This window comes from Corythoichthys intestinalis, chromosome 17, assembly GCF_030265065.1.
Source record: "Corythoichthys intestinalis isolate RoL2023-P3 chromosome 17, ASM3026506v1, whole genome shotgun sequence".
In the NCBI taxonomy this organism is placed as follows: domain Eukaryota; kingdom Metazoa; phylum Chordata; class Actinopteri; order Syngnathiformes; family Syngnathidae; genus Corythoichthys; species Corythoichthys intestinalis.
The window spans coordinates 23,359,236-23,386,183 of NC_080411.1; the positions used below are offsets into that span (position 1 = coordinate 23,359,236).

Genomic DNA, 26,948 nt, shown 5'->3' on the forward strand with positions numbered 1-26,948 from the left:
CAGGTTACGAGAGGCAACAATACTATACAATACTTTAAAAGATGTATGTACTTTACCATTCTTGCTTTCGACTTTTAAACGTCGCGCCATAAGAGCCTGCTGCCCTATTGGTCATAATCTTTCCTATCACGCCCCTGTAATGGCCTATTGTTGATGATGTTTCAATTTGGATGTCGCAGTATGACGTGCACAGGCGTGACGTTGTTATTGTTGCTGTAGCGGGTCGACGTCTGAGCCAAATGAGAACAAAGCTCCTTGTATTTTTTCTCATAAAGTTTTTTTTAAGCCCACAGACGGTTCATTAGATTAGAAGCACATTAGAGCATAGGTCTTCTCGCGTTTTTGTGTCATGAAGAGTGAGATAGGCAATAGGCACCATGGATTTCGTGAAAGAAAGAAGAAGAAAATATTTTTTCTTTGTATTTTGTTCTACTATTTACTTCATTACAGGCATTAACAGTTAGAAATATGGAATGATTCAAATGGGTTTGGCTGTTGTTTTATTCCGGTTTTATCCCAATGATAACATTTAATGTGCCGTGTCATTAGTGCTTGTAGTGTTGCAACGATTAATCGATTAACTCGAGTAATTCGATTCGAAAAAAAAATCAAATTAAATTTTGCTGCATTGAGTATTAATTTAATTAAAGTGGCATTGTAATGGTTGGTTTTGGAGGTGTTTGTATTCAGTTTTATTGGTTTGGGCAGATACACTGCCCTCTACTCATATCACATGGCTATATTCAGCTGCTCCATGTTAAGACCAACATAAGCTAAGTTTTTGTTTGAGCTAATGTTTTCTTAATGCATTCGTAATTTAGTTTTTAGGTATATTTAGCCGCTTTTTGTGGGAATATGTATTTGAACCATTTGAAGAGCATTGTAAAAAAAACAAAACAAAAAAAAAAAACATTTTATAGTATTTAAGACTTTTGCTATGCAAGTTAACCAATTGTTCTTTTGTTGTACTTAGTTCATTTATTTATTTATACCGTTTGACGGTTAGCACAGGTATTTCAATTTTTATGTTCCTTTTCCGATTATTTGAGTACTAAACCAATCGATAGCTGCAGCCCTAAGTGCTTGCAACAGATTAGGGCATATACATGTAAATGTGTCTGTATTTACGAAATTTTCGGGTTACGAGACTACTCCAAGAACCAATTAATGCTGCAAGTAGAGGTACCACTGTAATACCTATTTAAAATGGATTTCAAACTGTGAACTCAATTTAAGCTCAACCTTCGAGATCACATTCCACTGCTTTAGAAATCTTAACATGAGTGCCTGTTAAATATCTTGTTCAAGGAGATAAAAGCCCCCCCCAAAAAATAGCCGTTTTGAATGTGACACTTGACTGATGTTGATGACCTTCTAGTCTATCAACTTACACCACTTCAGTGGGTCTTTGCTAGCAAATTGAAATATTTTATGTGACAACAAGCAAGAGCTCTGCTTTTATTTTTTAAATCAATTTTATAAGCTAAACAAATGAATGGATGTTTATACAAGGCCACTTAGAAGTGGAATTGTCGGAATGCCAAAAACACCCTCTGGTAACATTTACCTTCACTTTTCCGACTCTATCGACTACATGTCTTTGCGCTTTCAAGTCACCTTCAAAACACTTCTTTAAGCCATGATCGCCCTTATCACGCAGGAAACTGTGCCATATACAAAAAATGGTGCTTTTCAACATTGGGCTAGTTTTATAATATGACCCAGCAGTAATCTTTGTGCTCATGTGTAAAGATTTACACGATGGGAAGCAGAACATAAATAGGTATAATAAGAGCCAGAGAACCTGATACAGTACTTTAACTACTGTAACTTTCAAGTGGGTAATTATAAAGAAGGGCAACAGATTGTTCATAAAGTGCAAATGAAATTAGTTCCAACATAGACTTGTCTGACATTCTTATTGCCTGCATATAACATCAGTAAAAGTAAATAAAATGTGGGACACTATTGGGGTGAAGCATTTTGGCAGGGGAGGATATTATGGTGCTAAAAATATACGAGGCACTTAGAAGGGGTGTACAAACTGTTCATGCCCTGGGCATAGGATTTAAGTTTAAATTAGCTTAGTGATTGCAAAGCCAATAACATTACATTTAAGCGTAATTAAAAAAAAAAAAAAAAACTGACAAACTACCTAAAAATTATGCTTTGATTAATGAAACTAATTTAAAAGGCAGTAAACCCGATGCACCCAGCATAATTACTTCTGCTGCCTTTATATATTGTCAAACAAATGGGATGTTGACAATTTGGTCAGTTGTGTGGAGTTGATGGATTATTTGTGTTGTTAATCGAAATCGGGTGCACTATTATATTGGGCTGCATACCTGGGGGGGTTGCTGTGTTCATCACAGCATGAGAGGCTCTATTCTGGTAAGCAACATTCTGCCGGGACACCTATTTCATGAACAGGAAAATTTTAAAACAATTTATTAATGTATTGTAATTGATCAGCTAATATGCTCACCCCTTTAAAATTAAGATCATAAACTAATTTTATTAGGGAACGACTTTGAATTTATTGATGCCGCTGTTCATAGAGACTCATTCATGCCTAAGGGCTTGTATGAGCTTTGGTTTTGAAAATATTTGAACTTTAAGTTTTTGAAAATAGGCTCCTACGGAGCGGCCCCGTTTCCCATCAACTGATAGTGAAGTCTATGATTTATGGCAGCAAAATTGTTTTTAATCCAACATAATTATGCTGTTACAAATATGTTGGTGTAGGTGAGTGACATAATTTGCCACAGAGAATACTGTTACATTAATAAAAAAAAATGCAAAGGTAGATCGGCAGATGTTTTTGCCCTTCATAATTCCCCTTCATTTTATCTATAGAATTTAAACTGTATGTGTAAAGTCAGGCCATCCCCCTGTCATATTTTGAATGAGTTTTAACTGCTTCCAACCACCAAAGAGATATTTGATCTGACTTCACGAGCTCTTATTTAAAAGTCAAAACATGGTCTTTCAGATGTAAAACGGCCTTTTAAAATCTTACATTCTTCTTGTGTGCTTTTCAAACAGTCCATTGAATGTCCCCTCTATAGCATCACCTATAAAACTACTTTTACAATCTCATTTCAGTCCCACTTCCTGTACACTACAGTACAAGCTATGAAGGAGTGTTACGGCCAGGGAAAAAACAGAAAGAGAGCGGCTGAGACACAAATAGGAAATTATATTTTGACATACTGTAATGGCAAAAAGTGTTTTGACAATGAAGCTGTTACTTCATTAGAAATTAGTAGTTTTACAACAGTAAGTTAACTGTATTTTAACACTGCAAATAAAATTTGTGATGTTACAACAATCTAATGTTCTTAAATACACTGTGTTAAAATGATGAAATTTGGTATTTCATTAAATTATTTTCTAATAACAAGATTAACAAAAAAAATGTCATCAGTGTGGCCTTAATACCCCTTCATAACAAGCACGAAACAAATGGTAGTCATTGACAAAGATGAATATATGAGTATTGACATCATCAACTTTAAACCTCATTACACAAGCTGTTCTTATGGCAAATTATCTACACATTTCTTTTAGCTTGTAGTTATTAAATGTAGGAAACATATTTACCAATTCTGTACTTATGGTTCTGGAGATATCACTAGATTTTGATTCAAAATGTATATTGACATCCAACTTGCAAAACATTACAGTATATCTGTCTGCAAATCACGTTATAGCGCCAAGTGTGCCAGCGTCCCTAATTTCTGATGGTCCAAGTCTAACTTTATAAAGAATGCCAATTTCAAAATGTCATTATTAAGCACTATATTCTACTCTGAGATGTTTGATCAGAACCAACTTTGCCATATAATGGCAGACAGAAGAACAATGCTCCCTGCTTTAAATATATACATTATATACATGAAATACATGTAGGCAAAGCTTCACAGATGAATCGCAAACACGAACATTTTTTGCATTTTCTATAAATACAACAAAATAATAAATAAGTGATTATCGATTTATTCAATATTGCCTTCGTTTGCCAGTGGTTCAGTTTGAATGAGGTGCACTGTGGTGGGGCAGACATGCTGTGGAAAAGGATTCTGCCACAGAAGAAATTGCTGAAGGGTTTCTGTAGTACCTGAAGGTGGATGTGAAGGCTCCATTGGAATCTTGGTTGATACAATTTGAATTTGAGAGAAGGATCCATTTGAAGGTCAAGCTTGTCCTCAAATGTGGGCGATCCTTTCCATGAGCAATTTAATGGAGGTTCTGTTGATGCATGAACAAGTGATTAATCAAGCTTCATCACATTACAAGGTCTTGACATCTTTCGGAATAATATTGGAGAATGTTGTGACATATTCACTTTGCCATCGATGTGGCTATCCATTGGACATATTAGAAGGAAGAATCCAAACCTTGAAGTGGGTATGTTATAGTGGGTGTTGACAGTTTTCTTTCAAACACGTTACACCAGGTGATCAGTCTGATTCCTTTTTTTTGGTCCCAAGAAAACATAAAGCGAGCTGAAATGTTCATGCAATCTGCGAGCAAACTTTAGAAGTGTAAGAGCAATTTTCCATCTTAAGTCTTCTTTACTTACCGGGATATAATGCAGCAATTCAGCTGTGTGTCTGAAGAGCTTTACATTCATCCAGAATATAGAAACAAGTCCATACTCTATTGGAGTTGCATTAACATTGCATTTCAGGTTTCAGTCTGTATACATGCTTGCCATTCATTATTATGTCCTGATGGAAATGTGGTTGAATGTAACTATGGCTCTTAAATGAATTTGACTGCCAGATTCTGATAGCCGATTAAAAAACAAAGCACATCAACATGGCAACTGTTGGGGCACTGATACCCCATTGGAGAAGCGAGCTCAATCCAGAGAGGTTCCGGATAATGAGCGAAGTTTACAGATCCTCTGGACTCAGAAAACCTGAGACTGACTGAAAGAGGAAAAAGACATTTGTGATATAGCCAAAAAGTGCTGGTTGCTCTCAAACCCTATATTCAGGTTCGAATGTGAGTCCGAGCAGTGCTGGGATGTGAGGAATTCCCAAAGATTCACTCAAAATGGAATCATCCATATGTAAAGCCTTCACTTCATCTAAATGTTGGTTAGACCCACCAAGTTGGTTTTTTTGTAAAACCACTGAGTTCCCTTTAGTTTTGTTCGTGACACCACAAAAAATCCATTCACTGGTCCATAGAAATTGTGTTCCATATCAACAGAAAGTGCCAAGCCGCTCTAGGTCCAACTGCAGTCTTCTTCATATTAGGTCCACATATGTTGTGCATGACTGTGCATCTCTGCACATACAGTGTGCATCAGATGTTGACACTGGTGTTGGAGTTGTTCATAAGGACTCTCATTTCCTGAATACTAGTGATGATTTTCTTCTGATGGCCAGCAAGGTTCACCCCAACTCTCCGCAAGTCCCTAAAAACAGCAAAGAAATATGCTTGTCAGACATGAAAGGAATTTAAGGACTTGACATACGGGCAGCGATGAGCGATTGCGAAATGCAAAAGTCATTGCCGATGAGCTGAAAGCCAACGCATGGGGTGCGATGCGATTCCAGCGGCCAGCGACAAACCGCCCTCTGCCTGTAGGTCATCGCTGGTTTCTGATTGGCTATGAATTTGGAGAGAACTTTAAAGTTTCCGGTCATTTCCGATTGCAACTATGCGGAGGCAGACAAATGAAAAAAAAACAAACAAAAAACTGAGAAATCTTAAAAACTAGGATGATCAATGGATAATACCATCACCTAATAACACCCCATACTGCTGCCTTTTTATTTATTTATTTATTTACCGTACAGGCCCGAATATAAGGCGGCCCTGATTATAAGACGACCCCCTCTTTTTCAAGACTCAAGTTTGAAAAAAGACTTTTTGAACACCAAATTAATTTTTATACAGAAAATAATTACAGTACATATGAAACAAACGATTATAACAATATATTTGAGAGAAAAAGCATGTTATTTTGCCTCATTCAAATCTTAATGTCTGAACATTTAAATATGTAAACTAAAGTGCAATCACATTCGTAAATGAATGGCCTCTGGTTTTTGAAATGTAAACAACAAACAAAATCAAAATTGTAAACAAAATTGCAATAACTGCATTAACCATCAAAGTGAAGTCTAACTGTAACTGTAGTCTTGAAACAAATCTGAATAAGGAAAAACATTGCAATACAATAATGCAAACTGATTAAACTAGTAGCTGAAATCTGTCATGACAGAACATCGCTTCAATGATATCTGGCGCCATCTAGCGTTGGGAATGGGGAGAGTAACTGAGATCTGTCATATTAGAGCATCGCTTCAATGATATTTGGTGTCATCTAGCGTCATGAATGGGTATAATGTCTAGACCGCGAACATAAGACGACCCCCTCCTTTTGAATCTTATTTCAATGCAAAAAACACCGTCTTATTTTCGGGCCAATACGTTATTTATGAGGTATCATAAAGTATGTGCTGGTCGCACACTGCTAAAATGATAGGCTCCTCCATGTTGACAAAGTGTGGCACGTGATTGTCAATTTCCGGGTTGGCCAATGTCCTTGGAAGTGATGATTTGTTGATCAATAAATCTGTTGCTGATTGGTTGTAGGGCCAGGCAACAGAAATAGAAGCATTTCCTATTTTCTTATATCTCGTAGCTGATCAGTGTGTGCACGTGTACGAGCGTGAAATTTCACATGCACGATGTCGCGTGTCAAGACAGTTGGCAATTTTAGCTTCTTAACGCTCGTGCCATAGAAAATGTATTGAACACAAGCCACGTCACCTCCCTTGTGTCGAGCCCATTGGTTCACTACTTACTTTTGCATGTCTATGAAACAAGCAATGAAGAAATTTTAAAATTGGTGTGCTTGTGAGTATTGGCCACTGACATTACCATCGCCATTGCCAAATGATATTACGAGTGGCCTTACTCTGATGTCATCTGAGCGACTGTGTCCAGTGACGAATATCCTCCTTCCATGAAGAGTTCCGTATAACGGCCCATCTTGATAGAATCCAGCCACTCACCGACTGTTCTACTCCAAATGTTGCAGTCCACGTCTACACTGGCATGCTCCACTAACAGGTTGGAGACCCTGATGATGTCAGTCAGGACAAAGGCAGTGAGTTGCAGAGACAGTTAGGTACAAGACTAGAATGAAATTTGCAGTTATGGATTTAGAAGTGTTTGGGTAAGACAAGGGTTGGGCATTGTTTGAATTTGAACGGTTCCGATTCCGATTCCGGTTCCAAACTATTCCCCATTCCGATTCTTTTAATAGGCAGGGGAAAAAAATGGCATAGTTTATATTAAATTCTTCACAGGGCTATTTTTAACTTGTATATAAATATCAGTCTTTGAACTTCAATATGATGAAGTTTATTTCTACAGGAGTGCACTTTCATAAGCTCACGGGGAAAATATTTACACATATTCTTTTGCCTATATTTTAGAGTGTCTTATGCTGCAGCCATTTATTGTATTGCATCATTTGCTTTAGGTGGTATTTCTATAAGTTAAAGGCTGACATCTTGCAGATGGTGGGGAGTGTTCTCTCACTTGATCTTAAGTTGACTACTTTATAAGTTTGATTTCTTTAAAAACTGTATTGTTCATCCGTACACAAGATGTCAATATTGTAACCACTGACTCTTTCCCCCGGATTTTTTCTTTGGTTTTGCTATGTGCGCTTGGCTTCCCCTAGTGGTGACTTACTGGAAGCAGCAGGCAAAAAGAACATTAGTTGGAAAAGAAAACGATGTGTACAGACACTACACACCTCCTCTAAACTACACATCATTGGGAACCCTTGATGAAACAAAATCTGTAAATTTGCACGTTTTAACGGAGGGTCTGATATCATTTCAGTGTGTTTATTCTGTTACTTTGTTGTCATTTATGTGAAACGAAACAGCCCGATTTTGTAATAAATTATATTAGCCAGTTTATTTGATTTGCTAATAACGGAGCTACTCTTCATGTGGCTGCCTCTTCGTGGTGTTCGGCGGCTATTTTTTTCCGGTCGGCGGTCAGGGCATCAAAACTTGGAATCGAAATTAAAAAATTCAAAGTGTTTGTCCCGGATCCCATCGATGCTCGATGCCCAACCCTAGGTATGACATAAAATAGTATTGAGAAACCTATCGCTTTGATAATTTGGTTTTGAATTGGTCTTAGGCCATATGAAATGTACAAAAATAATACTTTCGGTCGTATATTGGTGCCATCTGCCAGCACCACGTGTTTTGACTTTGTTTTTTGTTTTTTTAAAGAGGAAGGATAGCCACAGAGTGCCACAAAAAAAGCTGCTATAGCTAGCACTGATAGCCGTTAGCCCTGAGTATATTAGATGTTTTAAACTTAGAAAGGAAGGTAAAGTGGATTTTTTTTTTTTTTTTTTTTTTAACATAAATGTAAACTTGTTTTTTTAAAGTTAGGAATGTAAGTGGTGAGTGACTCCCCAGCGGGGCAGGCCAGAATGAGCATGACACAACTTGGCGTGTTGATTTGGTTAATAAAGATGTTTTTGGTCAATCAAACATTTGCATTATATTTGTATGTACTGTACATCTCCCATATTGAGACACGGACAACTCCGGCTTATAGTCAGGTGAGCGTATACAATATATCAGGGGCGTCACTAGGTTTTAAGGCTTAGTCCCCAAGAGTTACACAGGATGTAAGTGAACGTATCGTACAAGCACAAAACTTCACAAACAGCTAAAATCATAGAGGCTAATGCCATGACTTTCACTCACAACACAGTAATTGTTTGTTCCCAAATATTTGTAAATTGCACATGTTACATTTTGGGCACATATGTGACAAAAAATTCCTGTGATTTCAAACTCTGAAAAATGCTACTAATTACTTGAATTTAATTAATATCTCGGTCATGCTTATTTGTCTTACACACATGTACACAAACATATATTCAAATATAATACGTAACATGCATACATACATACATACAGTGCATGCCAAAAGTTTGGACACACCTCCAACACACCACACACACCATTCAATGCAACATAAATGAAGGTCCCAACCCCATTGATGAAGCAATAAACTTTACTAATCAACCCTGAAAAGGTCACGGTGTTATTATTATGACTATCCACTGATGATAATCATACGTGAATGAGCTCAGCTCCTGTACTCATCTATGTGTAAAGTCATAAACACAGCTGATGCTGCAGAAGTTACCCAAAAGATAGTGGTAAAAAGTGTGCATGCTTAACTCTACTAAGACCTGCACGATGCATTTCAGACTAACTAGCTAGCAGCAGCTAAGTAGCAGCGTTATTTTACAACTGGGATGTAACTTTTGACCGCAAAACAACAAAAGTAAGACGTGCGCATAGACCGACTGCGAAAAAAAAAGGTAGTACCGACCGCTAACAATATCACAGGGTAAACACAGACTGGATTTACAGAGATGTGGGCATTCTTCTATCTGAATATGGGATAGCGACGCACGGAAGGGGTGCTCTACCTTACTCTATGAAGTAAGGGGAAACGGACAGATTTATCATCATATTTACGACGCCACTGCAGTATATGGATTTTTTCTTAAGTTTATTCAAATTTGGGCAGTGTGGTGTATAGTGAGGTGGGTCTGGAAATAAAGGTTGTTATTTTATTGAATACATTTCGCCAATTAATCTTAAATGTATGATTAATCAAATAAAATTATTATTAAAATAACAATAAAAATAGTATAATAAATTATTATTATTTATTAACTTGGCTTATCTTAGAAGTGCCGTAAACAAAAAAACCTAACATTCAACCAATAAAACCAATTTAAAAAAATCCCTATAAATGAACCTATTTTTCTCACATTGTAAATAGTAAAAATCATCATGGATAACAAAATTATTCTACTTTATCAGGTAAAATATTGTTTAATTTGTTTTGGCTAAGGAGCATCTATAAACTAATATACATTCACAACAAAATGAGCATTTAAGCACATTTCCTGCACTTGATGTGACACAAAATATAGCCTTCATTAAGCTAATAATGCACTGTGATTCAAAGATAAAAATACTGTCCACGCCTTCCAAAGAATACATTATATTTTTCAGGTCATTCTCCATACCAACAAAGAGAGAACACCAAGCTTTGAAATTCAAACGTTGAAGCTTGCAAACAACATTTTCCACACTACAGCTAGCTAATAGGAGCATCATTATGCAGAAGGTCTGGCCTAGCTCGAGCTCCTTTGAACTGTCAACCACTATTGCATTGGTTGTTACATAGGGAATTTACTTATTATGTGTGTTTCTCTTTGTAGAAATGATCAGCCTCTTCAAAGAAAATGAGGACTAAATATCACCATTACAAACTCTTTAATGCCATTATACACTAATGTAAAACTAACTAATTGGATGTTAGAATGCTTTGAAAACCAAGACACCCACAGAAAACAATTGAAACTATTGCTTATTATTAGGAAAATCTATTTCATTTATGCCTTTGCTCTTTTCCCGCACCATCATAAAGCAATTGCAGTCTTTGTCCAAAGTGATTTAATTATGCAGCCACACATGAATTCAAGAGACTCTATTTACATTTAATCTGAATGATGATGAGTTTAATTCACATTTTAATTCTCTATAGACGGAAAATGTAAAGGAATAGGAAGGTAGAGAAAATGTTACACAGCAGAGCTTCACTTCATGTACATGCTTTTAATTGAAGCCCGCAAAGTAGAAAGTTAATGAAAAAATAATTTCAAAAAAATCACTGTAATTTATTCACTGCATTTAAAAGGAATATACGGTATTATGGGAGAGTGACTATAAGTATAATAGTGCAAAATTTTATTTGGGACTCACTTTATGTTAGCTGCTTCACTGAATGAAGACACCGTAAGGGCATATGATTCCATTGACAAAGTCGATTCATAAATGTTTTAATTCATATTTACTAGGGTTAGGGTTTGTGTATTGCCTCATATCTGGCGATACGATTCGTATCACGATTCACCAGTCACTATTCGATTTGATTGATATTAATCCCGATACTATGATTATTGCAATATTTGTACAGTGATCCCTTGTTTTTTCGCGGTTAATGGGGGACCAGAACCAACCTTGATAAGTGAAAACCTGCCGTGATAAGTGAAAAGCCGCAAAGTAGTGCTCCCCCCATAAAATAATAAGATATGTTTTTTTCCCAAAGTATAATTAAAAAAAAAACATTGATGTATAAATATACATTTGGCGGAAAACACAGACAAGACTGAAAAAGCAGTTTCTGCTCTTGCACTTCTCTTTAAAAGAAACTGCTGTATTTTAAGGCAAACCAACTGTGGTGTTTGATAGAACAACATGTCTATATGCTGCCATAGCAGATTCATGGCACATTAAGCTCCCGAACTATTTTTAATTTGTCCGTTTTAGACTGAAAACCCTTGTTTACAGACGTTGCGCAACCGTTTTTTTTTCAACCCAGCCTTAAAACGAAGGTAATTAATAATACTTATTATTCAAAATGTCTGTTGTTTTTAGCTTAGAATCATTGATTGATGTCTCATATTTCGTTTGAAAAAAAAAAACGACTTTAAAAAATTATTCACTCGCATATTCTAAACTTTTAAACAAATTATGTCACAAAGAAAAAAATGGCATCTGTAAAAAAGTCACGAATATCGATCTCATAACTATCGCCTAGTTTTATTTGTTTTTGTTACTGTCGCATTTTCGCCAAAATGCTGGATGATAAATAATCCAATCCAAAAAATTTTTTTAAAAATGTTTAAAAGGGTAAATATATGAAAAAGAAAATCTCGACCACTCCTTGATGTCTGCGATTTCTACATCGCGACCCTTGTTATATTACCATGTTTCACCCATACAATCAAAAAAAAAAAATCCAGCTGTGGCCATTCACAGCTGTGTCTTGACACTTAGTGATACATGCGACATGGAGTTTTCTGATCAAAACGCGATAATGTCTCGTTAAAGTCATGGCGTCTGTAATTATGCTCTCGTGTGCTCTCACCTCCAGATATGGTTTTGCTGTTTAAAAAACATTATATTTTTTAAAATGCCCTCCTGTTCAAAATTATTCTTGCCACAGAAAATTGAGATTTTAAGCTTTCCAATGATGTATGTCATGCATATCGGACAATTTTGAAAGTTGGCTAAATTGGGGGTCTCAGAGCGGAACTTCAAGTCACCTGAGTGTTTTCCGCCATATATATTTCAATAAATGGTTTTAAGCACTTCTTTTTTATTTATAATTAATGTAAAAATTATTACATTTGTTTTAAACATGTTACTCTGACACCGAATTATTTTTAAACAAGAATAAAGTAGAAAAATCCTTGTGTTTATCAAATGCTTCATTGAGTAAGTCACCTCAAGCTGCTCACTTACACACAATGAGTTGTCACAGCACCTGTTTAACAAGTTAAATGATGACTGACGCATGCAGCGCTTTGAAGCTTAGGCTTCCAAGCATCGGTGGCAAGATCAAAAGGACTAATCTGAGCAACCACTAGAGGGCGACGTACAACAATCCCTCTCGGTATTAGTCTAATGCAGGGGTCTCTACCCGCCGGGCCGCGGACCGGTACCGGTCAATGGCGCATTTGGTAGCGGGCCGCTAAAGAAATAATAATTAATTAACGACAGCATAATGGCCAAATTAACACTTGTCTGTGCCCCTTAACACACCACTATCCCTATCTACTCTAGATATAATACTACAGGATGGAATGTCGTCATAGAAATCCATGACTGCTGGCAGTACATCTTGTTTTGTATATCTACAGTATGTGCGCTTGTCCTCGATAATAATGTCTGGCGTAGGGCGGGCGAATCACATTTGTTCCCGGAAATAATTAGCCCTTACACTAGAATGACTGAAAAACAGACGTCTTTGGACAGATTTTTTATCGGCAAAAGGGCACCTGATGAGCCAGAGGATGAGCATACAACCTCAAAGAAAACAAAATCTACGCTATTTCCCAATCACTAAAGACCCACGAACTGCAAAGGAGTGGATTCGTGACCCGTTAGTGAATAAACCGAGTGATTTGAGCATGTCTATACTACAGGAGGATCTAATTTGTAGAGATCACAAATGACGGCGACCTTAAACGTACATTTGAGACAACAACTCTACCGATATTCTGGATTAAAGCCATTCCGGAATGTCCTGACATCGCTAGGAGGGCATTGAAAACCAATACTACAATTTCCAACATCGTATCTTTGTGAAGTGGGTTTCTCTCACTCTCCCATCAAACATTGATGGGACCATCTCATCTCAACGAAACAAGCTCAGGCTTCCCACTGATTCAGCGGGTGAGTTGTATTTTCCCTGCACTTAACGCGACGGGGCTAAAAACAAATGTTATTTTATATTTGCTGTATTTTTCTGCCGCACATTGCCCATGTTCTGACAAATTTTGCATGCGCGTAACTTAAAAATGGCCGCGAAACAGCGATTCCAAAGTAAACACCACAAACTTTGTTTAAACAAAGGAATATTAACTTACGTTTTCCATGTTAGCTGCACACAACAATTGCACGCAGCTCTGTCCCTTAACGACTTCGCCGTGTCGTTAAGCATTAATTTACGCCATTTTCATGTTGCACATGTAGGTTTATGATGTAAATAGTTTTTTGGCACCACTGGATAACATTGAGAGTCCAACATAGAAAAGAGGGCTTTTGCACCACCACAAAAGCTTTGGGAGCAAAATTTTATAAGGGTGCAAATTTGACAGAACAGCGGTCCGTGAAAAAAAAGACCCAAATCACACCGGTCCGTGTTGCAAAAAAGGTTGGGGACCCCTGGTCTAATGTTGTTACTTCAGAAGACTACAAGGCAATGCTGCGGCTTCCAGCCAACTACTGGACTGGGGTAGAAGTACAGTCACTGAATAGGTTTATTTCAATCAAAAACACACCTATAAGGCTCGATACAGACAGATTTTGAATTGATACAAAAATTGCATGATGTATTATTGCGATGTATCTCAATAATTTTTTTAACACCCCTAATTTTTATATGGGTATTTTTATTCTTTCTGTTTATGTCTGCCTGTCGCTCTAATATATTCAAATATACACTCACCGGCCAATTTATTAGGTACACCTGTCCAACTGCTCGTTAACACTTAATTTCTAATCAGCCAATCACATGGCGGCGACTCAGTGCATTTAGGCATGTATACATGGTTTAAGACAATCTCCTGCAGTTCAAACCGAGCATCAATATGGGGAAGAAAGGTGATTTGAGTGACTTTGAATGTGGCATGGTTGTTGGTGCCAGAAGGGCTGGTCTGAGTATTTCAGAAACTGCTGATCTACTGGGATTTTCACGCACAACCATCTCTAGGTTTTACAGAGAATGGTCCGCAAAAGAAAAAATATCCAGTGAGCGGCAGTTCTGTGGGTGGAAATGCCTTGTTGATGTCAGAAGTCAGAGGAGAATGGCCAGACTGGTTCGAGCTGATAGAAAGGCAACAGTCACTCAAATAACCACCCGTTACAACCAAGGTAGGCAGAAGAGCACCTCTGAACGCACAGTACATCGAACTTTGAGGCAGATGGGCAGCAGAAGACCACACCGGGTGCCACTCCTTTCAGCTTAGAACAGGAAACTGAGGCTACATTTTGCACAAGCTCATCGAAATTGGACAATAGAAGATTGGAAAAACGTTGCCTGGTCTGATGAATCCCGATTTCTGCTGCGACATTTGGATGGTAGGGTCAGAATTTGGCGTCAACAACATGAAAGCATGGATCCATCCTGCCTTGTATCAACGGCTGGTGGTGGTGGAGTAATGGTGTGGGGAATATTTTCTTGGCACTCTTTGGGACCCTTGGTACCAATTGAGCATCGTTGGAACGCCGCAACCTACCTGAGTATTGTTGCTGACCATGTCCATCCCTGTATGACCACAATGTACCCAACTTCTGATGGCTACTTTCAGCAGGATAATGTGCCATGTCAAAGCTGGAATCATCTCAGACTGGTTTCTTGAACATGACAATGAGTTCACTGTACTCAAATGGCCTCCACAGTCACCAGATCCCAATCCAAAAGAGCATCTTTGGGATGTGGCGGAACGGGAGATTCGCATCATGGATGTGCAGCCGACAAATCTGCACCGTGTGATGCCATCATGTCAATATGGACCAAACTCTCTGAGGAATGCTTCCAGCACCTTGTTGAATCTATGCCATGAAGAATTGAGGCAGTTCTGAAGGCAAAAGGGGGTCCAACCCGTTACTAGCATGGTGTACCTAATAAAGTGGCCGGTGAGTGTATATTCAAAATAATTCACTAAACTCTCAACTTCAAAACATTGACTTTAATGTTGCATCCAACAATTGTGTTTAATTGAGTGTTTGTAAGACCTTTCTTAAGCATTGACAAAACAGTTCTGAAATACTCCTAAATTACAAGTTGTGCAATAATCTGGGCTGCATGGTGGCAGTACCAATTTTCCTTTGATGATAAATTTAGTAGTCTGCAATTCAATTTAAATTAAACATGCTTTCTAAAGACTTTTGAAAGGCAAACATAACGTTGGAATTTTCCCACATTTTGCTATCTTGATTTTGAAGTTTAAAGGATAAAACAATTCCATCAAGATTTCAAATATCTGTAAAGTTTGGCATTTTTGACCCAAGTGTCTGGTTTCAGCTCTCAAATTTATGTACAATGGTACAGACAGTATATGTTAATAAGTGTGAAGTTCTTACCTGTGTGAAGAGTTGACTAGATTTTTCAGCGAGCAGGGGTTACGGATGAGTTTGTCTAGTAGACATACGATCTCATCAAATTTGGGTCGGTTGCTGCGTTCTCGCTGCCAGCAGTCCATCATGAGGTGGTAAAGAGCCTCAGGGCAATCCATTGGACCGGGTAACCTATAGCTCTCTTCAACCGCCTTTATGACCTGCAAAATGGCAATTGAGTTTGGCGTAAGTTAATTGTGAGAGTGTTTACGAAGGGCAAGACCCAAGGACATTTCCTTCAAAGAAGAAAATAGTTGTGTGAGGAAATGAAAGGAGAAACACCAAATGTGTCGTATTTACACACTGAATAACACAAAATTAATTTCAGCCAAGCTGATGCTTATTACACCCAACAAAATCCTCTTGTGAGAACAGACTCCAGAAATTAGAATACAATGTTGCAGTGTTGCAGATTAACATGAAAAAAACTCATGAACATAACATTTCCCTGTTCTGCTATAGCTACACTACTTAGCCCAGTTAAGCATTTTTGCAAGATGCAGCAGTGAACACGAATACATTTTGGCTTGCAGAGTTTGATTCTGCAGTGGAACATAAGCAGGCAGGAGGTCTCATCCTACTTTTGGTAGTGCAAAGACACTAGAGGGAATTGGGCTGTTGAGTTCATGACAGCTTCTACTTGTGTCAAATTTTTATCAACCCCCTCCTCAGAAAAAAACCCCAAAAAAACAGACGCGATTGCACTCAAACACACGTGCGTGGGAGTGTGCAGTAAGAAGGCCAGAATGCCAAGAGGCAGAAGAACTACATAAAGATGAAAAGCATGGAAGGAGAGAAGTAGAGGAGCAAAGAAAGAAAAAAGAAATAGGAGAGAGACACTGAATGAGACAAAAGACAACAAAAAATAGAAAGAGAGAGGGAGAGAAGAGCGCTTACAGAAAGAGTGAAAAAGGCTGCAATTTCTTGTGCAGATCTGAGAAAATCCAGCATAACGCTTTCAATTAAACATCAAACGTCTTCTCCTCTACTTCCCTCCTCTCATCCTCCCTTACTCCCCCTCTCTGTACTTCTCAGAGACAGACAGCCTCATAAGCAAAAAGAGGTGGGAGGGGCCTGAGGCAGGGGGATGAAGAGGTCACTGCAGGGCTGCGTGTGCACGTGTGTCTGTGTGTGGTGGTAGAAAACGTGTGGGGTATTTGCTTCCCACTAACTCATCAAAATGCTATGCCATTGAAGTTTTTGCTCATCAGGATGACTGCTGGGTCATACAATACTTTTAAGATCAGACTCCTTTGACGCGCTTTAGCTCTCCTACTCACTCGCAAGTGATTTAGGTCGCTAACACTCCACATGTAATGTAATTTGCTCCAACATGGTGTTCACAGCTAAAATAAAATCGAAGCTCTACGGAGCAAGAACGCGTTAAAATGTGTGTGATATTCCCTCCCACGTCATTCTGCTTAGCTCTGCAACTATGTGTTCATTCACACGTTTCACTCTTTTTTTTCTACACAAGCTACAATATTTCGCTTTGTGCTCCCGTTAAAGCTATTCATTCTCATTGTCATCCTTTGACAGCAGTAGATTGACAATAATTGCTTCTGAGGACACCCTCCTAGAGGAACCCTCATTCAGCCTCTGGAAAGGATATTCATGCTTGACACTATATGTCCCATTCTCCATCACCTTGTGCTATTCACATTTGCAAACTATGCATTGAACTGTATCTTATTGTCTACCTCAGTTTTCAAAAAATATCTCATGCAGAATACAAAGATAATACGACTGCTACTGGAATAACCTGATTTTGAAGCTTGAGATCATAGGTAAGTGTAAAATAAATATGTAAGGATTTCCGACTGAGTTCCACCAGCTTGTTTGTAACACACAAACATGATGACATTCTGTCGAGGGGTAGCAGAATGTGCAGCTGGGAAGAACTTCCATGCAGCGGTGCCACTGCCCTCAGCCGGGCGCTCCTATTTTAATGCTTACACGGCAATACCGTCCCCACACAATCCCATCACAGTGCTGGGTAATGGCTGCCAGTCGGGGACCTGGCAGCCACAGTAAGCAGTAAGTGGGTGCCACACTTTCTCCTCTATGGCGTGGCCACCGGGGCGCGGCCTCCTCTTCGTCTGGGCTGCGGGTTGCGGGGATCGCAACTCTTATCCCGCGCGGCGGCAGCTTCTTTGCGCTTTCCTGCTTCCACCTTCCCCTCTCTTTTCTGCCCAGATATCCTCCATGGGCTCCAGCACGGGTCACTGGCTGAGTGCCGGTGGGTCGGCGGCGTGTCGCCCACTCCGGGTCAAGACTGTCCTGCCCCAGGTCTAGCGGGCCATGGTGGTCCAGAGGTGTGCCGAGTCGGTTGGGGGGTTGCGGTGGTGGCTGGTGGACTGGGTGGACGGTGGCGAGTTCCTTGCCTGGTACACCAGACTCACCGCTGTTCCAGCTATTGAGTCCGGCCACCATTCAGCGGATACAATTTCCAGGGCGGAGCAAGCCACAGCAAACAGACAGCGGAGTGGACCAATCAGCGACGGGCAGACGTGACATTAGTAAAACGACGAGAGCAGGACGAGGGACTTGCGCGCGGAAGTAAACATACGAGGAGAGCGGAGTTTATTCAACATGGCTAGCGCGAGACAGACTGTTGTCAATGACTCGTGTCGATGTGTTTTTGGTAATTTAAAACTGATTTTACCGTGGATTGGAACATATTCTCGACTCTGCTGTTCACCATCTGTGTTGTTGTGGAGACTACTTTGGACGCGCAAGAGTGACGTTGCTCGTAAAGAACACGTCACGCAAATAAACAAATCTCATTTGTCGACTGATTTTGTACCTGCTCGAGAGGCCGTTAATGGGCTGGGTCCCAGACTTTTCTCTCAGTGTTTGAAAAATACAGGGAGAACAGTCTGGCCGTGCCAGGCAAGCGGGTTCCCTTCATCCCTTCCCTGAAGGCCGGTCAAAGGGAGCGCAGATTGATTGAGGGACCACCCAGGATCCCGGGGTATGATGGACTGCGCTGGCTCACTCCCCTTGGCCGCCCCACTTTTTTGTTTTTCCCACTTGCTTGCAGGAATATCACACATCTGATGGGATCCACGCATGACTGGGTGCAATTAGGCACACTGAAGTAGAGAAACTATCGGTGCCGGGATTAGCGATCAGGCAGCATAGAATAGGATGTCAACATATCCACACTTACAAGCGATTCACATAAAACTGGGTTGTACACCTCACATTGCTGATTTTTGCATGCTACACCCCACCTAATCACATCTCTTCCGGACTCTCTCCCTCTCCATTTTCTCAGTCATCAGGCCCCCCATAAGGTGTCAACCAGAGATACAATTAGCAAATGATAGCACTACTATATTCATAGTTAGCGTAGGCGTTGAATGTATTTCTTGTTGTTGTCTTTTCTTGTTGTTGTCTGTTCTTCTCTTCTCTCTCTCCTTTTCTATTTTCCTTTCTGTCCCCCCATAACCACTTCCTGCTAGCTGCATTCTCCTAATAAACACAATGAATAATCACAATGGAGTACATCATACTCTCATGTGACTAGGGTTGGGCATCGTTTAAAATTTAGCGATTCTGGTTCCGATTCCACGTTTCGATTCCGGTTCCGAACGATTCTCGATTCTGATTTTTTTTAAGAGGCAGGGTAAAAAAAAAATGCAGGGTCAAAAAAAATTGCATAGTTTTTGTATTGAGTTCATTTTGCCTACAATTATAGTACTTATTTCTATAACTTCTCAACGATGTTTTAAATTTGATCAACTTCTCATAGTAATTTTAACTTGTATATAAATAATAGTCTTTGAACTCGAGCTTTTTTTTTTCGTGCGGCGGTCAGGGTATCGAACCAAGGAATCGAAATTTTAAAAATCCGAACGATTCCGGGAGCATCGGAGTGTTAGAACCGGTTCCCATCGATGCTCGATGCCCAACCCTACATGTGACACACTAAAACTGTTCAGACCAATAGGACAGTCTGATTACCATTCTTCGTGTCTGTCAAGCAGCTGAACAGGACCGGTTAAAAAACAAAACAAAACTAGGCCTGCAAGCAGGACTGAATGGGCCCTGGCAGTTTGGCGCAACTCGGACGTCACGCAAACTGGGACGGCACGGAGGTCAGGGTTGAGGCAGATTGTCCCCCTCTCATAATCTCATGAGAACCTAACTTGCTCGAAACTTGCCTCAATTCAAGGGGGCGCCACTGAGCCATTTTGTTAGGGTTTTTCGTAACATCGCGAGATTATCTAAATTAATGCAAAGCTGCATGTACATGCAAAATTTGGTCAGTTTTCGTGCATGTTAAGACCTCCAAATATAAACTGTACTATAAATCGATAAAAATTTCACATTCGATCCAAATTATCCGATTTCCTGTTAGATTTGGAATATGGATGCAAGAGACTTTTTGGAGCAGTTTTGCATAAGGTATCGACTCTCCAAATTTCATTGCTCTATGATGAAAAAAATAGGAGAGGCCTTTTTTAAAACTCCTTTGTCACCACTAGTTGGCGCTGTAGGGTTGATGCAAATGACCCCTACAGGGCCCGTCAGAGTATGACTCTCAACAAGCACGGGAAGTTTGGCGCAGATATGTTGTATATCTGCAGTGTTATGACTGTTCAAATTTTTTGGCGAGACAAATTGTTGAAGGTCATTTTCACTTTCCTGTTTGGACCCCTAAGGTTCAACGAAAGCTCAATATTTTTCATCAGGCTACTGAACACATGTCTTAAAGCTCCCTTGATGCAGGTTTGAGGTCAATAGATTTTTTTTCCCTGGGGGAGGAGCCTGTCTGATAAAAAAGGCATTTCCTGTTCCCAATAGGGGGCGCTAGGCCTAATGGATATATTTCAATGCACTCGTGTTAAGGGCACATACATGCCAGATATGAAAACGATTGAACGTTGTGTCAAGCAGCTATTAGTCATTTACTGAAATTGTCATTTTGCCGAAAAAATGGCCGACTTTGGCACCACGCCCAGGTCAGACCCATGAATGAAAACGCACCATTTTAAAAACTTAAGATCTCATATGTCTCCTGAACAGTCTCACCAATTTTGAAGACGATCCAACTAACTTCCTTGGAGTAAAGGTCTCAAATGTGCACCCTTTAAATCAATAAAAAATTCAGATTCGATCCAAAATAACAGATTTCCTGTTGAGTTTGGAATATGGGTGCCAATGCTTTTTTGGAGCAGGTATAGACTCCCCAAATTTCATCGCTCTACGCAAACAAACCCTAATGTTATAGGCCAATTTTAAAATTTCAAGGGGACGCCACTGAGCCTCCAAATTGGCCATTTTCATTGGCCGAGGAGAAGAAAGAAATAATAATAATACTAATAACAATAATCCTTTGCAAAACAATAGGGCCTTCGCACGCCTAGTGCTCGGGCCCTAAAAAAAACATGATAACACTTACATCTTGATTGGACATCTCCCAGTAGGGCCGCTCTCCGTATGACATCACTTCCCACATGACTATGCCGTAACTCCACACGTCGCTTGCTGAGGTGAACTTTCTGTATGCGATCGCCTCGGGAGCTGTCCAGCGAATAGGAATCTTTCCACCCTACAACAGCATGCAAGAAAATGAAGTGAGGAATAAAAATACTGTAAACTAGTTGAATTCTTACTAGTGATGGGCGGATCGAGACCTAAATATCGATATTTCGATCCAGCGCGTTAAGTTTTATGTATCGATCCCCAAGCAAAAGTATCGATATTTGGAATTAACATATTATATTTTCTTTGTCTATTTTTTGGGTATATTTTTGTGCACACTTATTGTACTACTTTTCCCTTTCGCGTTGTACACGCACGTAAGCAGTGCACGCACATAAGCAGTGCACTGGCGTCTGCACCCGCCTCCATTTACGTCCCTATCCTATGTCGATCAGCATGCTTCTCCTCCGCCCCTCTCACGAGACACCAACACAGTCACACATGTTACAAACAATTAAATGCTTGATTTCTTATGTTTTGTTGCTATTTATTTTTATTTTGGTAAAGGTCATTTTCAGTTATTTCAAAATCTGTTTGAAAATTGTGTTAGTAAAATAAAATTCAAAAACGGCAAGTGACTATTGTTTATTGGATTTGTTTTTAATGATCTACCATTAGAGGGCGGTAACATGTGACTTCTTTAATTAGATCAAAAATATTTAACTTAGGTAGATTAAAATTTGATCAAATACAACGTGTAGCTTGGCGTTGCATGCCGTTCTGTGCATATGAATTTAAGGGTCATGGTTAAAGAGTGAGACTGACTAATCAGATTTTGTTGTTGATGGATTGGTTTGTCAGTTTGTGGGGAAACTGCTTTGCTAGTTATTAAAAGCAGCAGTTTTTCCATTGCAATGCATATTTGACACAAAGAGACTTTTAATAGTTTTTGAGTGCTTGCTGTAGTTGTACATTAGATATCATCAGCATGGCTGAGAACTCTGCAGGGTTGTGTGTATATAGTAAGCTTGAGAACGATAAACCGATACGACCGGATATCCGGTTTTACAGGTGAGAGATACAGCTGTATCGATAGTAAACTTAACATTCGACCGTAATTAGCCATTACATTTTCAACGAACTGATAGTAGAGATAGAGTTCGGCTATCGTGAGCACAAGAATCGGCTTCTAATGCCTAGTTCAATGCATTGCTTAATATGATAATTTAGCTGAATTAGCTTTTACTTCACATGCTGCGCTTGTGTCATTCATCACACAGCGCACTTAGCTTGAGACCGCACGCATATAATATGGACAAGCACCACTCACAGTCGTGGTTGCCTCAACTTCCCATGCATTTCAGCAGAACCGCTTCTAGTCGCCGTCATTACCCGATCGTCATGGGCGTGTCATAACAATGCGAGAGCTAAAAAAAACACTGTAACGCACGCTCCGTAGAGTTTTCTTCACAGCCCACAACGAAACTAGTAGTGGCAACAAAGCAACATGCTAAAACAATGAACAGTTTGAGCACCGACGGCAGCGACGTGCAGCGATTAATTTTCAACGCACCCAGGAAAACAAAAGTCGGACTTTGAAATGATGAAGGGAGCCAGATCTGTTCGTATGGGACAGAGCTTGTGTGAAGTGTGGAGCGGTACAAAGATCGTGAGTTTTTTATTCCTGAAAAATAACCCACTACAATGGTGGAAAGGGCAGGGCGACCCTCTGGAGATTTTGTTTCCACGAAACGCAGTCTACTTAAACATGAACATGTGGATTAGTTGATCTTCCTCAAGAAAAATCTGCCCTTCAAAAAAGATATGGACAGTGATGAGGAATAAAAAATGTTGAAGCACAGGCATAAGTGAATGACTTTGCTGTGTATAAGGTTAAAATAATGATTATTGACCTGTCCGTCTAAAATGCCATGTTTTTATTCCCCCAATTATACCAGTGGGAAAGCATAATTTATTATATATTTATGATAACACTAGCAGGTTTAATTCTTTTTTTCTAGAGCTGCTGCATATAATTAATATTTTTTGTTTTAAGATGTTTAAGTTAAAAGATTGCACTTAAATTACTTACCTCTTTTGTTCAAAACACCAGGAATTACAGTAATTGAATTACTGCACTTTATTGTTGACTGTCACTGGAGTTTTATTTTATTATCAATCCCATCCAACAAAATGACGGTCTATAGTAAGCCTTTATTTATTTATTTTTTTCATAAAAAATAAAACATCACATTGGTATGAAATTTTGTTGTTTAATCTTGCTATTAGAAATGTGGTCTTTATTATATGTTTAAAATACTGTAAGAACACACACAACAAATGTTTACTATCGTATCGTTTTCAATCTGTATCGAACCATATCGTTCTTAAACTGCATTAAATCGTATCAAATAGCTTGGCCTCAAAAATGTGTCGTTTTTGAATCGAATCGTAACCTGCGTATCTAGATACAGTGCCTTGCAAAAGTATTCGGCCCCCTTGAACCTTGCAACCTTTCGCCACATTTCAGGCTTCAAACATAAAGATATAAAATTTTAATTTTTTGTCAAGAATCAACAACAAGTGGGACACAATCGTGAAGTGGAACAAAATTTATTGGATAATTTAAACTTTTTTAACAAATAAAAAACTGAAAAGTGGGGCGTGCAATATTATTCGGCCCCCTTGGGTTAATTCTTTGTAGCGCCACCTTTTGCTCCGATTACAGCTGCAAGTCGCTTGGGGTATGTTTCTATCAGTTTTGCACATCGAGAGACTGACATTCTTGCCCATTTTTCCTTGCAAAACAGCTCGAGCTCAGTGAGGTTGGATGGAGAGTGTTTGTGAACAGCAGTCTTCAGCTCTTTCCACAGATTCTCGATTGGATTCAGGTCTGGACTTTGACTTGGCCATTCTAACACCTGTATACGTTTATTTTTGAACCATTCCATTGTAGATTTGGCTTTATGTTTTGGATCATTGTCCTGTTGGAAGATAAATCTCCGTCCCAGTCTCAGGTCTTGTGCAGATTCCAACAGGTTTTCTTCCAGAATGTTCCTGTATTTGGCTGCATCCATCTTCCCGTCAATTTTAACCATCTTCCCTGTCCCTGCTGAAGAAAAGCAGGCCCAAACCATGATGCTGCCACCACCATGTTTGACAGTGGGGATGGTGTGTTCAGGGTGATGAGCTGTGTTGCTTTTACGCCAAACATATCGTTTTGCATTGTGGCCAAAAAGTTCAATTTTGGTTTCATCTGACCAGAGCACCTTCTTCCACATGTTTGGTGTGTCTCCCAGGTGGCTTGTGGCAAACTTTAAACGAGACTTTTTATGGATATCTTTGAGAAATGGCTTTCTTCTTGCCACTCTTCCATAAAGGCCAGATTTGTGCAGTGTACGACTGATTGTTGTCCTATGGACAGACTCTCCCACCTCAGCTGTAGATCTCTGCAGTTCATCCAGAGTGATCATGGGCCTCTTGGCTGCATCTCTGATCAGTTTTCTCCTTGTTTGAGAAGAAAGTTTGGAAGGACGGCCGGGTCTTGGTAGATTTGCAGTGGTCTGATGCTCCTTCCATTTCAATATGATGGCTTGCACAGTGCTCCTTGAGATGTTTAAAGCTTGGGAAATCTTTTTGTATCCAAATCCGGCTTTAAACTTCTCCACAACAGTATGTCGGACCTGCCTGGTGTGTTCCTTGGTTTTCATAATGCTCTCTGCACTTTAAACAGAACCCTGAGACTATCACAGAGCAGGTGCATTTATACGGAGACTTGATTACACACAGGTGGATTCTATTTATCATCATCGGTCATTTAGGACAACATTGGATCATTCAGAGATCCTCACTGAACTTCTGGAGTGAGTTTGCTGCACTAAGAGTAAAGGGGCCGAATAATATTGCACGCCCCACTTTTCAGTTTTTTATTTGTTAAAAAAGTTTAAATTATCCAATAAATGTTGTTCCACTTCACGATTGTGTCCAACTTGTTGTTGATTCTTGACAAAAAAATCAAATTTCATATCTTTATGTTTGAAGCCTGAAATGTGGCGAAAGGTTGCAAGATTCAAGGGGGCCGAATACTTTTGCAAGGCACTGTATATATCGAATTGGCTTCATGCTAGAGATTCTCAACCCTAGTATACAGCTAATATATATATATATATATATATATATATATATATATATATATATATATATATATATATATATATATATATATATATATATATATATATATAATATGAACTTTCAGTATCGATATCGGGTCAGGATCGCAACATTTGGCCTTAGTATTACTTGGTATTGGATCGAATCCAAAACCAGTGGTATTGCCGATCCCTAATTCTTACATTTAAAATACCCAGCCACAAATTTGTTGGGGGGGATTTAGATCAGAGAATGTCATCTTTGATTATTTCTTATATTTCTTTATTTATAATTCAATTTGTTTTGTATCCAGTTTGATAGGAAACTAGTCAGTAGCTATAAACAGCCAGCAGCACATTGAAGAGAAAAAAAAAAAAACGTGATATTACTTGATAGATTATGTGATACTGCTGTCCAACTCTACAATTTCTGCATAAACGTTGAGGCCAAAAGACAATGCAAAATTAAGCAAGTAGGCCACATATAATATACAAAAGACTTGAATGAAAAGTAAAATAATGGCAGAAACTGCCTCTTTGTGTCGCGTATAAAAAAAAAACGAAAAAAACAAAAAAAACCTTAATCTGCTGCACAATGTTCTTTATCTTGAAAACTCTTACGCCAGGACTGCCTTATACTTGCGACCGCATACTCTGACCTGGCTGAATAACCCACTTTAATTCTAATGATTTACTGATTTAGAAATGAACGTGTAACAAGGTTGATATTATTTCAGAAAAGATTCAGCCAAATGCTGTGTATGTACTATGCGCGCACGTCACTTCATTATCGAGCTTTCATTGCTAAGATAGAACATTTCCCGGGATGACTACTGAGGCAAATGTGCTTTCAGTCAATGAGAAGTGAAATTAGCTTGATGCAGCACTGATGAAGGCAGCAGCAGGATATCTCCGGGTCTGATTATCTGAAGGGTGCGGATGATGTTACTCTTGCTGTTCTGTCAGAGTTGAGGAAGCGAGTGAGAGCGAGTGGAGAGCAAGACATACAGCCTGCCGGGGAGAGGTGAGTGACGGGATATTTGGCGCTAAGGCAGCAAGGCTCAGTGCTAATTGAGTGTTGGAGAGGCCGACTCGAGTACTAATTGGCCCTATGTCTGCAGGAAGCTGGAGATTCCTTCAAAGCATGTCACTCAGTCTGTGACACAGAGCTAATAATATCGACTTTCACTGTTGTGTGGCCAATCATAGTGTGCATTTGTCTGTTGTCATATTTCTGACACACTGCTTTTAAGTTGAAAAACTTTTGGTGAAACTCTGAAATATTTATTTCCATAAGGGCTAGTAGAAATCATCACTAAACACTGACTGGGTATATTCTCATTTTTTATTTAATTCTATCTTTTTAAAAGAGCATTGGCATACGTACAGTAGATTAATAGTTTGTATACATATAGTTTGGTACACAGACGTGACGCCCCATCCAACTGACAAGAAATCTGAAATTTAAGATACCCCCCCGCACCCCCTCGACTGGCCCCTAAAACAGGCTAATTTGAGCAAATAATATAATGAAACGTGCATGATGATTTTTTATCCATTTATTAAAAAGGAACTGAGGGGG

At 39.2% G+C, this 26,948-nt stretch overlaps 1 protein-coding gene across 3 annotated transcripts in view; it reads right to left on the reverse strand.

Moving 5' to 3' along the window:
* Positions 1-2,041: 2,041 nt before the first annotated feature.
* The window catches only part of LOC130905114 (ephrin type-A receptor 5), a 130,722-nt gene continuing 105,815 nt past the window's right edge, over positions 2,042-26,948 (reverse strand). Inside the window, exons 16-20 of one of the 3 annotated variants that reach the window (XR_009061034.1) lie at positions 21,193-21,342; positions 15,750-15,943; positions 6,947-7,111; positions 4,404-5,434; positions 2,042-4,254 (exon numbers count right to left, since the gene is read on the reverse strand). Coding sequence is in view for 2 of the 3 variants with exons in the window: in XM_057818147.1 (XP_057674130.1) it covers positions 5,323-5,434; positions 6,947-7,111; positions 15,750-15,943; positions 21,193-21,342 (621 nt within the window). In the remaining variant the exon portion in view is untranslated. Of the gene's footprint in view, positions 5,435-6,946; positions 7,112-15,749; positions 15,944-21,192; positions 21,343-26,948 lie in introns of all 3 variants that reach the window. The other 2 variants (XM_057818147.1, XM_057818148.1) reach the window with 2 other exon arrangements.